The following is a 16,069-nucleotide window of genomic DNA, read 5'->3' on the forward strand; positions in this document are numbered from 1 at the left end:
TTATGTGTGGTATCCCAAGGGCATAAGCCTATCATGGGTCAATCCTAGTTGATAAGTACTGTAGGCAGCCTAATGGTCACAGTACGGTATAGTAATGATTACAAAGATGATAAGAATGAAGGTAAAGTGATTGAATAAATACAATGTACAGGTTGTCATAAGTTCTAGTAAGTGTGGTCCACTCCTATTACAATTTATTCACTTGTTTCTAATTTTTATTGAGATCCTATATCATATGTGATTATCTACAGCTTTACATACTCAGTACATATTTTGTACTGACGTCCCCCACGAGAGACCTGTATTTCATGCTGCAGGCACAGGTACCTCAGCTCATACACCACACAAATAGGAGTCAGGATATCCTGCTGCTTTTGGTGAGCTCCAGTTTGCTTTGGGGCTTTCCATGTCATATCCAGTCACTTTTGGTAGTGTATAGAAGTTAGTTATATGGCGGGGTGTGTCCCGACCTTAATTAAACTCTGTGTATTATCTAGAGGCTTTGTAGACCTAATGTACAGTCAAGGTGGTGTTTTGTTAATAAACGTGATGGCTCCAATGGCCAAGTATTGTATATACATATATATATATGTGTGCTCGAGCTTATACAGGTGATTATTTCCTTTTATATGTGATATGATGCTGTCCGAATTTTGGGTTGTCATAGAGGTATGCATGGGAAGTATAAGGTGATAAGCTGGTTCTCCCGGGCCTCCTCGATTACGGGTGCTAGTCCGCCCTAATAGGATTTGAGGCGTGACACTTGTGATGTTGAACTTGACTTGTTAACCGCAGAAATGGAATCATCTAAAGAGACAGGTTGTTGAGCTCTAGAAAACCCCATCCTCTGCATCAACGACTGTGATTTTTTCGGTAGTGCAGCTACGATGAATATGTGTTCCAAGTGTCAAAACGACATAACACTATTGAAGCAGGAACATGCAAAGCTTGCAGCTGCATCCAGCAAAGACGTCGTACGCAGAAGCTCAAGCAGCGATGGATCAGAACTTACTCTTGCAGGTGCCGCGGTTGCATCTGCAGATTTAGCCTCTCAGATTTCACAAGTGAAGTCAAAAGAGGATTTGAAAAAGTGCACAGCTTGTCATAAGCGTGTGGGATTAACGGGGTTCAGTTGCAAAGATGGTGATCTTTTCAGCGCAATTCATCATTATTCTGACAAACACAACTGCCCATTTGATTATAGGAATGCTGGTTAGAATGCAATAGCTAAAGCAAATCCTATCATCGTATTAGAAATTCTTAATAAGATCTAACAAGCACCTATCGAAAGGTTGTATGAACTGAAGCAATGTCAATATTTCGATAAGTTGGCCTCGTCTTACAGGGTGACGATGAAAGTTTTGCGTAGGGGTGGGGCTGGGGGGTACCCTAGAGCCTAGATAATCCTGGTGTGTAAGTTATTTATGATCTTGGTGCACATTTTCATGGAATTTGTTCTTGTTTTGTCCCCATTCCTTGCTCCTTGTCTAGTATAATATGCATAATGTAGGTCATCTTGATGAGTTTCACATTCATACATCCGCGTTTTGAAATCCTGAATTCGCCTTCGTGCATTCTTCAAGATTGCAAAGTCTCCTTTGTGTATTAATAATGTAGAGTTTTTTTTTGTAGAGATGTCAATACGGGTTGGCTCGGTCTTTGAGTTTGACGGGTCAAGTTGGGCTAGCCTATAAAAATGATGAGCCAAAAACTATGAAGCCCACACTATTACTCTGTGGGTTGCGGGCCTTACGGGCCAGTCCACTTTAAAAAAATAATATTTTATCATTTAATTTTAGAATGTTAATAGACATAAATATTACCAATCAATAGTACATAGTATTAATACTTTTTAATTAAGTCTCCAACACCCCCAAAAATACTCATAATAGCGAAATTAAATAACTTTTGACATGCGTTCTTCCCTTACATTGTAAAAGTAAGGGTTAACCTATAGAACTAGATACGTCAGAGAAAGAGAGGAGAGCAGAACTTTACTTCTTTGGTGAGGCCCATGATATCCTTCGACCAAATAAAAATACTACTCCCTCCGTCCCAAATTATGTGTCGCCATTTCCTTTTTTGTCCGTCCCAAAATAAATAGCGTCTTTTCTTATTTGGAATTTTTATAAGCTGGTGGGACTTATATCATTGTAAGTAGAGCTCTTCACGAGTACAAAAAATACATTATGATCACCATGTCTATACACAAAAATAGTACTCCTAATATATTTGACAACACATCATTTTAAAAGTTACATGATGATCACTACGGCTATACACAAAAGTAGTACAGTACTTCTACATACTACTTGAAAAAACACCATTCCAACTTCAAAATAACGAGCTTTACCATAATAATAACCCATATCATTGTTGGAGTAGAGCCAAATCTTTATTGACGATATCAATATTGGAGAGGAAGGTTTTCTTCTCTTTCTAGTCCATTTTTGTTCAAATGAGGCACTTTGTAATTATTGCCGCCACTATCTTTCATCACCTCAATCATACAAGATTGTAAAGTAAGAAATACATGATTGAGTTGTTTCGCTTTCATTTCATCAAAATATCATTCCACTGCTTCCACTAATTCATCAACATTTTTAGGGGCCTTTTGATATTGAAGACTTTGGATTGCTCTGAAAAAACTAAGATCTAAAACATTTAAATCTGGACTGTTCGATGGTTGAAAACACAATCTCATGTCAAATCCATCTTGTCGGGCAGCTTCAATAAATTCCAAATCATTGTTACCAATATGTGGCCTTGCATTATCTTGTTGTAAAAAGATAGGATTATTTGAATCGGAAGCTGGCCATTTTGCTCTAATAGCAGGAAGAACATTCTCTATCAAGAAAGCTCTAGTGATATCTCTAGTTACTGACTGAATGGGCTTTGTTTCCATGGTTCCTACTGTTCGATTTTTGCTATTCCACTTAGCTGCTTCCTTCACTACAAACGAAAAAATACCTATTTTTCCAGAAAACAACTCAATTCCATTTTCATCAAATTGAGGATGTGCTACAGCAGCCATAAACATAACCTTTGGAATAAAATTTTTACTTTTGTAAGAATGATACGGATCTGGCTCATGCTCTCCAGGAAGCAAGTAGTACCTTTTAACTTTTTTGGACAAAAAAACCACTTTTCGTCGATATGAACATAATTAAACATATTCATAAACATGTGATTTATGTGGATTGTATTCTGATCAATCATTGAGAGGCAGTATTGAAGCCGTACCTTTTTGTTTCCTTCGGTTAACTAAGGCTTGATGGAATTAGAATTTGGCCGAAGATTTCCATCTTTGACACTCCGAAAGACGGTTGATTTTGCCATGTTGATCGCAAAAGCCAGAGATTGAATAATTGTTCGACGACAAAGTGGAATTTCTTTGAGTTGATTAATGTCGACTCCAATCCGTTTTCTTCCAACTTTACCTGTAAATCTTAAAGACACATCTAACGACGAAATACCATTATCAACTGATGATTGACATTATTTCCAAATGCGCTGAATAGTTCTTATTGATTTCTTGAACAACATCGCAGCTTGTGTTATAGATCCGTATTTAAGACTTCCTTCCTTACTTTCTTCAAAAGAAACTTCTAATTTCAATCGTTTATTTCTGAAGTTTGAGTCTATAGGTACGACGAACCTCATCTTTAGAGTAAGGGCAAAAATAAGAGAGTAGATAAAAGGAAGAATTTGGAAATTATCCAAAACAAAAGAAAGGATACAGTAACCAGAAGATGCAAAAGAACAGCTCTCAAATGAAAAGAAGATTTGGCGCCACAAAATAACCATTTGCTAAAAATTCAAATGAAAAGTAGGTTTAAATTAAAGCGATACACTGATTTGGACTACTTAAATCTTTGCAAAAGAGAGAGACAGTTATGTAGTTGGTGTATTTTTTTTGTAGATTTTTTTTAATACTGTACTCTCTATTGCATTTTTTTAATTATTGTGAAATTTACTAAAAGTACCTAGTGGTCCAATACTTTTTTAAGAGGGGTAATTTAGTAACTTTGGAAAGGTCAATGCCTATTTCTTAAATATCGTGTCCGGTCAAATGGAAACATACAATATGAGATGGAGGGAGTATTATGATATTCAATGTTCATCAATCCATAAGCAAATTACTTTCTATAGTTCCTAGTAAGTTACAATGAGTCGATCCGATTCAAACCTATTGCTCTATACAACTCTTAAGACAAATTTATAAAATCAATCTTCAGTAAATAGAAAATGTAAATCAAAAATCAATCTTTAGAGCCGGTAAAAAGGACCAAAGGATAGCAAAAATTAATTAGTATCGCAGAACAAGAAGATATCCAAAGGATAATTGAATTAGTTAGTACCATAACAATATCAACTACAAATCTAGATAAAATAGATTAAAACTTGAATTAATTAATTTGTATAATAGATCAATAATAATAACAGATTTGAAATAAAAGGATTAAGGCTTGAAATAGTTAGCATCATTTATCATATATATAAAAAACATCAAATGAAAACTTGCTCGAAAACTTGCTCCACCATCAAAGATGCACTTACCAAAAATAAATCATGATGGACTAATAAAAATTGAGATTAAGAACATGAATTTTGCTTGAAACTTGTGTTTTGGTGTCAAGGTGCGCAGGGAATACATTGGAGAAAAGGAACAACAGAGGAAGTGAAGATGAAAGAAGATTTTAGGAAAGTAAAATAGTAGAGCCAAAAGACACGCTAAAGTGTCATTGATTGGAGGTTTTAGTTACCAAAATACCCTTACTGTTGGTGTTGTTAACGAAAATATCCTCAAATAAGACAACATAGTAGTAACTAAAGTCTTCATTTATATAAAAGTCTTCATTTTTTATTATTTTAAAAAATGTATAAATTTTAGTAACTAAAAATATATTTGTGAAATTACTTTTAACCTTGCAAGAGTAAAGAATTTATTAAGGAATGTGTCCAATTCAAATGGGGTAAATAGGAAAGATTGAAAGGTTTATTTAACTATTTTTCATTGAGTCCACTTAATTCATTGACATTTTAGACAATACTTCCTCAATATTCATAATAAATGATTTGTTTAGATATTGTTGATATTTAAGGTAATTTAATTGTTTCAATAATAATGTTGAAATTTTTATTTATTCTTATACTTCATTTTGGTATTTCTTATATCATGAATTTAAGAAATTTAATTGTTCCTATTTATTTACTGTTTTGAATTAGTTTTTTAAAAGTCAGCATTGGAAGCCAATTTTGACACTGTGATGTTGACACCCAATTTTGACCTCCCGACACAACATTTAGTCTGTTATTTTAACAAAATCGTTAATTTTTAAACATTAGTATTTTTGCATATTTTCTTACATCAAACAGATTTCCGACATATCGCATTCATAATTTAGAAAATGGTTAAATCATCAATTATCTTTTAGAATCATATTTTTATAATATTCTAAAATTAAAAATGACATTTTTATAATTTTATTAATTAAATTATTTTCACGTAAGTATGCACACGCACAATTTTGCAAAATACATTGTCTAGTTTTGCTTTATTTAATACTATTTATTGATATTGTTACTTATTGACATTGTTATTATATATATTAATATTATTTATTATTTATCATTTATTATTATAATTTATTGTTTAATTATTATTTTTTTATTATTATTATTTATCTTTTATTATATTTTTTATTATTTATTATTTAATGTTGTTATTTATTATTTAATTACTATTATCATACATTATTATTATTTCTACTTTAATATAAATAACAGCCTAATCAAAATTACCTTGCATGATTTTGTTTACCTTTTAATCCAATTTTATTTCATTTCTTACAATTATAGCCTATTTTTATCCAATCCATTACAATCTTAACCCAATTTCTTACAATTTAAGCCATTATTTTTCATCCTAGCCACGTGTTAATTCCCCCATGACATTAAATAACAACCGTCTATCAAAAACCAATCCAACGATTGACATCAAAAGATCTCTCTTACCCTATTTCAAACCTACAAACCCTAACTCAAATTTTTTTCCCCAACTTCCACCTCTATCTCTCCACCTCTCTCTTCTCTCTCTCTACAAACCCCCCCAGATCCCAATCCCCCCCCCCCCCCTCCTCCGATCTCTCTGTCGCCAATCGACCACCAAAACCATCCCCTCCGCTCCGAGTCCTCGTCGCCATGCCATCATCTTCGGGGGATAGCTTTCACCGTCGCCTCTTCCTTCTCCTCCATACGCACCGCCAGCTCCTACCCCAGGAGAGTACAGCCGCTGCTCTGATGGCTAGCCCTCTCCATTCTCGTCCTCCACCGGTGAACAGCACCGCCATCGACGGAGACGGCCAACCAAGCCTCCACGCCACCACTCCATCCTCCGTCCTCCAGTCGCCTTCTTTCTCCCCTCTGGTAAACGTCCAAAAGCTGCGACACAGTCTCGACTCCTCTCCCATAGCGATACCTCCGATAAACCCCTTCGGCGTTCCAGCCATGCAACCCTTCCTCATCGAAAATAAAGAATCCGTCTTCAGGTTTGATCCCGTGTTAAAAATATGTTTGTGAACTTTAGTACTATTTCTTCATCTGTGTCTCTCATAAGTGTGGCCACGTTTGATTTTTGTTGAATAAATGTGTTCATTTTAAATCTGTGATTTTTATTCGACCCTATTTGCATGTCCTGCTTGATTGAAATTTTGTGACGCTTAACTTGAATCGTGAGTCAATTTGTTCGTCTCTCTTTGGTATGTGCAAACACACCTAACTTCTTGCAACTTCACATTTTTTATGCCTCTTAGTCAATATGGGTAATTTTGTATGGGAAAAGCATGTATGTGACGATTCGAGGATTTTTTCGGAAATCATTAATATGGCTAATATGTGCACGTTTTCACTGTTTGCGTATGATCTTGTACCAATTTGATTTGAGAAAAGGATCTCAGTAATGAATTTTTTATTTTTCTTTCCTTACTTGGTTGACAAACATCCCCTCACACGTTAATTATGGTAAATTTAGATACCTCTTCTTGATTTCATTTAATAAGTAGGAAGGATCTCTTTTTACTTGTTCTATTCATCTAAATTTCAAATGTTATGATAGGGTATTATTTATTTATGGCAACTATAGCATGATTGGTGGAACGGATTGATTTACCCCTTCCATTTAAGGGAGCAATCCCCTTAATTGATTTATTATATGTTATTCTTCTTCCATTAAATATTATTCTTCCTTCATTATTTGGGATTGCGGACGGCCCTCCTCACTATTTAAACTCACCATTCTCTTTCTCTAAGAGGACAAACTTCTCCTCCACTATTACTCCCTCTATTTTCTCTTAAAAGTACTTTGAAGTTCATTGGAACTTTGGATTTCGGAAAACATTCGGTCTTGTCATTGCTGCAATTGCTTTGGGTTCTATTATTATTGTTTGGTGCCAAATCAGTTAGTCTCTATCGACGCATTCTTTTCTTATTCTGAAGCATTTGTGATAGCAAAGCATAAAAAGCATGTCTATAGGAACTATTTTAAAATAATTATGATTTTGCTTTTTTCACTAACATAAAGAAGGTTAAAAAAAGAAAAGAATAGCTTACTAGAGTGTAGTATAACAAGTTCTAGCTATTTTCTTGAACAGTAGCACATTTGGTGCAAGTTGAAGACATTCTAGGTATTGCTGTTTGTATTTTCTTGTTCTGTGTTTGCTTTGTTTGACTGTGGTTTCTTGTGATTTCTTGTGAAAGTTTTGTCATAATTGAACACAGCTCAGGGTTTTACTTTTCATAGCTATTTTCTACTTTCTTTCTGATATTTTGTTGGGTTTTTTCTTTGTTTTTTGCATGAAAATGTAAGTTCTTTTTCCCCATTTTCTTTTTTTGGGCCAAGGAGGGTGAGTGATGTGGTGGTAAGAGGGGCCAGTTGGGGGGTCTTTTGTTTAATTCTTTCAAAATTAATGTGAAGATAATGTTTGATAGAATCTTATTGGGAAGACAAAGTGTGTGAATCACCTTCAGCAGAGTGGGAAAAAAGGTGAAGAAATTTAAGAGAGGATTTTGAAGGATGAATGATAGCTCAGCTAGAGAAATGAATGAGAGACAACCTCAAAGGCCTTGTGGTTGTGTGGTCATTTTCTTTCAGCTTTTTGATCGGAACCGTAGATTTTCCAAGAAGCTGTTTCCAAAGAAACTACTTTCACTAGGTTAGGTACTACTACATTCCACTCATTTTAAAAGCAGAATGGTTAATTTCTGGAAGGTGATTCTAGCTAGAGGGCTAAATTATTTCTTTTTTTTGGCTGCATTCTTATATCTTGCTTGAAACAAGCTTCAAAAAAGTTTGGAGGGGAGGAGAAGCAACCAAAGCTTTGTTTGGTACTCATTTCTTGAACTATACTCCCACATTTAGCTTTCTTTTTCTTCTATTGTCTCAGATTTTAGCCTGATAGGAAAGTTTTTGTTTTTATTGTTTTTGGTTCTTGTATGAACAGTGTAGATTGCTGATGAGAACAGTGGGGGTTTTCCAAATGCAAAGAATAATGGAATGACCGATACAGGTTGTGAAATCAAGCGCGAAATGAAAGGTCCAAGTTTGGTTTCTAGGCACATGGGTTTGGAATCGATGCCAGCAGGATCAGGCAGTAAGCCCCAAAAGGCTTCAGCTTCTGAAACTTGGAACAATGTGGCAGACAAACTTGGTGCTCGACCTGGCGGATCTGATAAAGACGATATGGATTTTGAGATGGCCAAAATAAAGAGTTCATAACTAGGTTTGCAAAGGTTTAGAGCTAAATGTGCTCTCACTTATCCTACTAGATATTTTTCTCATTTGGAAGATGAAGCAGATTTAGTTGGGAATTCACTTGATCACCATTCAACTGACAGCTACCTCACCAGCAGTCCCAATAATAGCTCAAGTATGGTCCCCGATTTGATATTTTACTATTGGCATACTTCCTTTCTTTCCCTCAAACACATAAATTAAAAAATAAGACAACTCTGAACTTGGATTTCATGCATCCATGCTTCTAATAAATATGATGCTTGTTTTCTTCCAGAGGACAAAGTGCTTGCTGAATCAGTGGACTCTGTTGATGATGAACCACTCTTTCCCGAACCTGATAGAGATTTTTCGGATAGTGAGACCTCATTATTTGCAGAGAACTGATTCATAACGTTTCTGGAGTGCTAAGCAAGATTGATCAGTTAAAAGGAAGCAAACTCAGCTATGCAAAATAGGTCATTTTGAATGATGAACACATATTTGGAACTACACCTCAACAGCAAGCTCTACCTATAGAGGATGGGTTCTCTGTGAGCCATTTTCTCCTCAATGAACATGAAATGTTTTCGAGTTTTCTGTGGATGGCATTCGGTGAGTTGCTTGGCTGTAATGACCCAAAACAGATGAATCAGCTTAAAGGATTCGCCTTTGATTATCTATTCGAGTACCTAGACTCAAAATTTTCTCCAATCCCTGATTCTGGTTTCTACCAAACTACCATCAAGTGTGACCAAAGAGATTCTGATTGCTGATATTATTGATGAGGTCGAAGAGTGGATGCAATTTGTTGGTTTGATCCCAGACGAGCTAATAGAATGGGATATGAGCCATTCTTTGGGTAACAAACACAACTACAAAGATCAAACATCTTTTGTTTAGAACTGAAAATTGATTGACACAGTAAGCTACCCAAGAGACAACATCCTTCTCCGCTATTTCCTCTAACGCGTCATATGCCTCGTCAATACTTCACACTCACGGTACATTGATAGGAGTGCATTTCCAACATAGCACGTAATATGATATCCTACATTAACAAGTTAGCCGTATAATTTGCTTTCCAAATTTGAATGCAGCAACGTCAAGTAAGAAAATACTGTATGTCTGAACAAGCAGTATAACAAGCATATTTTTTACAAACTCTAAACATGAGTACAAAATGTCTATTTCACTTTGTCTTTATGAATGTTTGATCCTTTTAGAAGCACCGTGATCTGAAGTTCACTCCACAGCAAACTATTTTCTGTCAATCTTACGAGTATTGAATATTGTCGACCTCAGCTTAAACGTACTTCCACTTCACATGTACTACCACAAAAATGAAAATACACAACAAAACAATTTCCTACAATTTTGTTTTTAGTTTCTGCACTTATTTACTCCCGCACCGAATACTTAGTTTCCAACAAATATCAAACTGATGCAATGCACCTCTCGGGGAACTCTTCAAGAATCTAGTCTTCAACAACCACCACAAAATAGTAAAGTTAACAGCCCGACCTTTCCATTTTTTTTAGGTAGGTCAACACAGATGACACACTCCTATTTGCTTTCCCACCATTCACAACCTTATATTTCTCCTTTCTCAACTCTCTCTTCACCGGAAGTACATAGGCTAGCCCATGTTCTGTGATATTTCAACATAAAAACAGATAATCAGACTATCAGCTTATGATTAAATGTTCAGTCACTTGACAACAGTGAGAGTGACTCACAGAACACCAAATTTAACAAACATCACACGGAAGTTACCATTGTCTCAATGAATAACATCCTAAAGTTAGGATGTCAATCACAATAAAACTTCAGATGCAAACTTTCAAATACAGTGTACACCAGTCAACGACCATAAACAGTAAAATATAAATAGAAAAAATAAATCAATGACATGAAAGAAAAATAAATGTCACAGATAAAGGACAATAAATTTTATCAAGAGTAAGGATCAAGGAAGACTAAAGTCTCATGAACGTGATAGTGGTAGGATATCTGACAGGGAAAGGGAGCGAGACGACTTTCAACGGGACAAGGAAAAGTATAAGAAAAGTAACATCATACCAAAAAATTATGACAATCAAGATAGAATTATTATAAATTGGCAGAATGTGCATGAGGGAAACTATAATAATAGTATAAATAAAAACTTTTTAAAAATATTAAATTCATTTCACAAGAGGCTTGAGGTTGGAGGAATGGAATATTAAAAGGAACAGTTTGATTGTTGATACTTTTTTCTATAAGACAACTATAATATCGCTAACCTCTTAAATAGTCACTCAGCTAATAGTTATTACCTCAGAAAATCACCTTTCTTCTTGATTCTCAGAACGTGACTTTCTGAGATAATACTATTAGTTGAGTGACTATATTAGAAATCGACTCCGATAATAACACAATCATATCTATGAAGCTGAAGAAATGTATAATCTTTGTCTGCAGGTAGTTTTGGAGAAAAAACTAATAGTAGAAAATGTGGTAAGTATCATAATAGAGTAGAAAGCAACTTTAAAAGTACATTATATATAATTTTCACAGCTCCATCAGCTGTCCTACAACAATTGAATCAAAACTAAGGTATGCTCAACCACGTTAAGCCTCGAGGAATAGTTTTGTCCAACAATACTTGATGATTTAAGTAAGACAGAGGCTCGTTCTATAGGTCAAAAGACAGGTTTTGTGCAACATCACGACCCCTTGGACAACTTTTGTGCAGTCATGAGACTTTTGTCAACCACATTGCTGTTTCTCTAGACGACATTCCATCATCCCCGAATGGTTTTAGCACACCAGCAAGCTCATCGATTTTTTCCTGCTTAAGTAGTCGCGCACAAACCTCCAAAAGAGACTCTAAAGCTTCTGCTCTTTGTTCAGTGGGATTACCCCAGTCGTCTTTGTCCTCCTTACTAGCTAATGCGTCTAGTGACTTGAGCTGCAAAACCTTATCATCCAGTGCTCGAAGAGCGTCTTTCTTAGCCTGTTTGGTGTCATAAACTGCGGTTGCTTTCTTTTCTGGATCGTCTTTGTGTAGAAGTGAACCATCGCATTGAGTTGACAAGCAGTCAATAGCAATTTCTCTACACTCACTACCATTTTCAGTTTCAGCAACACAGCATCTTGGTGCTGCCTCTGGATCTGGTTTTGCCGACTGTGAATTAGATGAAGTGCTTTCTTCATTGAAGGACCGTGTTTTATCGTTGAATCTTCCATCAGACAATGTCATTCTGCTAGATTTTGCGGAGATACATTCCACTATATCTGCTTCCTCGTGGTCTAGTGGACTGCTCAACACCTCAAGCTCTTTTGTCTTGTTATTCTTCGTATCACCCTCGTCAAATCGACTAACATGCTCGGGAGAAAATTGCTTTTGTTCCTTGGACCATGTTTTTGCCCTTGAACTTGACGAGCTTGGAGTGATCGTAGTTTCTGTTTGTGAGATAGTCTCCTGTTGATCATATCCATTGCAAACAGCTGCCTCACTCATCTCCCCACTTTTAGAATCCTCACTATCTTGAGAGATCCTAACCGAGTAGCTTGTTGGATCGACTCTCTTAGTGTCAAGTTTGGCTCGGAACGTGTTATAATTGTCAGATAAGTTTCTTGGCTGAATGTTATCACTTTCATCAAAGTAAAGGACAGTTCTCTTCTCTTTTAGCTTCAACTGTCTGTCTCTACTACCTCTCAGACTGATAGATTTTCCAGGTGATGGTCGTGTTTTCTCTTTCCTTCTGCTCGGGGACTTCACAGGAAGAAACGCAGATGAAGGGTTGTGACACAAGAGGAGGTATGGTTGCAAATGTTGATGTCTCAACAGCTCGGCAGCCTATAAGTAGAGGTAAAAAAATATATCAAGATGACTCTCAATTTAATACTCCCTCCATTTCATTTTGTTTTTCTGGTTTTGATTTGGCACGAAGTTTAAGAAAGAAAATAAAACTTTAATCTTGTGGTCTTAAAATAATCGTATGCCAAATGTATCAAAATGTAATTTATGTTTGTGATCTATACACATGCCATGTAGAAAGTTAGAATTAAGGAGTTGTTGTAAAAGGAAAGAAACATTCGCTTTTAAACGGACTAAAAACGAAAATAAGACTTAACAGATTGAAACGAGAAGAATAACATTTGAACATATGTAGCTCACACTCACTGTAGGTCGGTGTTCTGGAGATTTTCTTAGCATGTTTTTATTATCTGTTTCCTGCAACAACTAAATCCGCTTTGTCAACTGACAGATTTTTTATACATGTGGCGTGCTGAAAAGCAAGATACTTACCAGGTGCAGGAGTATATAATCGGATGTGGTGAGAACAAACCCCGGTTTATTTTGTTGATAAGTCCATTTTTGTCCTGTTGGATTTACATTGTCAATATATCATATAGAAGATATCAGGATAAAGAACTTTTTTTTTTTTTGCGTAACAAGTATAACTTATCGAGGTATTGTTTACGAAGTTCAGATAGCTGAAAAATCAACTCACAGAAGCTTTAAATGGTGGTCGATGTGCAGGTCAAACATACAGTATCCTAAAATCACATTAAAGTGTTAGTATTAGGGACATGATGTAAAGAGCTGAAATACATTGCTTCATCAACATTCTTATTTCTTACCAAGCGACCATATATCAGATTTATAGCCATAGGGTATGCCGGCAAGGAGCTCAGGGAACATGTCGTTTGGTGTGCCAGATACCTATTACATGAAATTTGTTCCAAAATTAAGGATTAGCTGTACAACTCGACGTCTTTTACTCAAATGGATTAAGCTAGGTGCTATGGCGACAGGAGCTTTGTAATATGATGAATACCACAATATTTTTTTTGATAAAAAGGAAGATGACCACCACAACATTTTGGTACCTATGACCGAAAATAAAAGCAAATTTTAGGTTTTCTCGGTCTTGGAGGGAGAAGGCATTTCTCTATTGTTAAATAGATATGCTGAATCGATTGTTAGGTGACAATAGTTGTCGTAACTTTCATGTAAGTAAGAAGTTCATTTTACCGCAATAGAAATTCATACCGAGGAAGCAAGGCCTTCTGCATCTAGCAATTTTCCTAATCCAAAATCACCTGCGACAATCAAGTGAATTTGAAGGATAGTAGAGATGCAAAGATGACCCAATCCAGCAATTGTTTGGGCATTCTTACCTAACCTGATGTCGTTGTCCTCTGTGATGAATATGTTACATAATTGAATTAAAAATAGTTCACGTTAAAAACGTTTCATGCTAAGAAGGCTTTTCTATTTCGCCGATTACAGCAAGTTTTTACCTTGAGGTCTCTATGATGAATGCGGTTGGAATGCAGATGCTCCAAAGCTAACAATAGATGAGTCAGCCATTTGCAGAGTTTCTACAATAGCAGGAAAAAAACAGCATAAAAACACGCAATTTTTTAAGCTACCGGGAAGGCACAGAGAAGCTTCATAAGTATTGAAATCGCATTTAACTACCTCTTCCTGGAAAACTGCTCCTCTAGACTTCCTCATGACCTCCGCCCTGAACACTGGGAAAAAAAATCGTCACCGTCCTCAGATTACACCACAAAAGAAGTTTTATGATCATCCTATTCATTTCTTTATTTTCAACCTCATTACCCCATCTATCGTTCTTGGTACGAGGGAGTATTTATGAAATCTGAGGTCTTTCATTCTCCAGATACCTGGATGTGCTTACAACACAGGCTGAAAACAGCCACGATCTTGGCAAAAGGTTGCACTCTACAAACACAGGTTAGCCATATTTTACCATAAAATATAGCCGGTGACAATGATGAAGAATTTTACTTAACAATTGTTTTCCCTTCCCTCGTTTAGTGGCTCCTTTTGTTCTTTATTCTTATCTTTCCTTATAGGTACACGTTTAAAATGTTAGCAAAATCTGGGATAATCACTCACATATTTTCATCTTCGCAATAATCGGCAACGATGCATATACAGCTCCCCTGAAAGAAAAAGAAAGTCGAGCTTTTTCTCTGGTGCAGCTTATGCAGCAATAATCACAACTATTAAAGGCTACGTTTTGCACTTTCTTATCCAAGCAACCACAAAACTGCATGATAGGATACCTTGTCCACCCAAGCATCTTTGTACTCTAAAAGATATGGATGGCTTAGTTTAGCTATCAAATTCACCTGCAACGGAAAAATAACCGTCTATCATCAGATTAGAAGAATATTCTCCAAGCATATCTTATCATCAAGTAAACCTTTTCATATAATAAATTATAAGATTAGTCGAAGAATTTGTATCTAAATGTGCTTGGTTCGAAAGGAAAGATTGGAGCAACTATTTGATGACATAACTTCTTTCACTCGACATTTAAGCGTGTCCATATTCCATACTGCCGATTCATCAAACTGAAAATTTGGTAGAGAGATGTATATCTCTTCGCATCCAGATTATCCACTTCAAGAAAGTGGTGTTATTGATATAGGGAAAATCATAGGTGCGAAGTACTTACTGGTTCTTCTTTTCTATTGCTAAGAGGAAAGAGAACTACTTCGCGTGTGACTCCAACGAGAAAGTTCTAAATTTCTACTTTAGTACAATCTTACTTGTCAGCTCATGTCATTTTTTTTTGGAAGCTCGTCTTGCGGATGCTTGGTCCTTCGAACTCAAACATTGAGTTAATCCATTGGGGCATATATATTATTCTGCTGAAACAATCTTCTCCAAAACCTAAGCTCATCAGATGCAAACCAGCATTCATGCAGATAAGAATGAAGATGTCTAAAGGTTTCCATCGATAGAATTCATAGGATGCTCAATGCATTGGTCAGGACAATCACTCCTTACATAGTCCAGCATGCTAAAAACTCTTAGAAGAAACAAGGCTTGCATGGCAACACACGCTTCAAGTCGTACGATAAGATAGTTAAAATGGTAACAGCAAAGGAAGAATGTTGTGGTATGAGAGTCATAATTCAAGATGTTTAGAAGAAGACCAATTGAAATAGAACAACAACAAGAAGAAGCCCAGTGTATCTGGGGGGGGGGGGTAAAATATACACAGTCCATACCGCTACCCCCGAAGAAGTAGAGAGGTTGTTTCCGATAGACCCCCGGCAATTGAAATAGAAGAACATCAATAAAAATTAGTTTATCAAATACCTTATGATGGAACACCTCATACAATGTAGCTCACTACCGAAACTATAAGGAGAACTATTCAATTAGACAAAAATCTAGCAAGTACGAGATATTGAATGTATGTATTATTCTGAATTGCTTTATATTTCATAAACGCGATGTTCCTTGGTTGAAGTTTTTGTTTG

At 35.9% G+C, this 16,069-nt stretch overlaps 2 protein-coding genes and 3 long non-coding RNA genes across 5 annotated transcripts; 2 read left to right on the forward strand and 3 right to left on the reverse strand.

Annotated features, from left to right (window-relative positions):
• The first annotated feature begins 887 nt into the window (after window positions 1–887).
• LOC124895207 (zinc finger A20 and AN1 domain-containing stress-associated protein 8-like) lies at window positions 888–1,217 on the forward strand. The gene has a single exon (XM_047405649.1). It carries the CDS (start codon window positions 888–890, stop codon window positions 1,215–1,217), a length of 330 nt encoding a protein of 109 aa, XP_047261605.1.
• Window positions 1,218–7,573: 6,356 nt separating this feature from the next.
• Window positions 7,574–9,129, forward strand: LOC124895215. The gene is made up of 3 exons (XR_007051589.1): window positions 7,574–8,385; window positions 8,502–8,927; window positions 9,069–9,129. It is a non-coding gene; the product is annotated as an uncharacterized LOC124895215 (long non-coding RNA).
• A 2,378-nt stretch (window positions 9,130–11,507) lies between these two features.
• On the reverse strand, window positions 11,508–12,974 carry LOC124895208 (serine/threonine-protein kinase Nek7-like). Its single transcript, XM_047405650.1, has 2 exons — window positions 12,942–12,974; window positions 11,508–12,614 (listed from the first exon to the last, which is right to left on the reverse strand). The coding sequence occupies exons 1-2, from the start codon at window positions 12,972–12,974 to the stop codon at window positions 11,508–11,510; spliced, it is 1,140 nt and encodes a 379-aa protein (XP_047261606.1).
• A 354-nt stretch (window positions 12,975–13,328) lies between these two features.
• On the reverse strand, window positions 13,329–13,981 carry LOC124895213. The gene is made up of 3 exons (XR_007051587.1): window positions 13,943–13,981; window positions 13,815–13,864; window positions 13,329–13,484 (listed from the first exon to the last, which is right to left on the reverse strand). It is a non-coding gene; the product is annotated as an uncharacterized LOC124895213 (long non-coding RNA).
• Window positions 13,982–14,252: 271 nt separating this feature from the next.
• LOC124895214 lies at window positions 14,253–14,974 on the reverse strand. The gene is made up of 3 exons (XR_007051588.1): window positions 14,861–14,974; window positions 14,691–14,737; window positions 14,253–14,292 (listed from the first exon to the last, which is right to left on the reverse strand). It is a non-coding gene; the product is annotated as an uncharacterized LOC124895214 (long non-coding RNA).
• Between the last annotated feature and the right edge of the window lie 1,095 nt (window positions 14,975–16,069).

Source organism: Capsicum annuum, unplaced genomic scaffold, assembly GCF_002878395.1.
Source record: "Capsicum annuum cultivar UCD-10X-F1 unplaced genomic scaffold, UCD10Xv1.1 ctg80586, whole genome shotgun sequence".
Taxonomy (NCBI): Eukaryota; Viridiplantae; Streptophyta; class Magnoliopsida; order Solanales; family Solanaceae; genus Capsicum; species Capsicum annuum.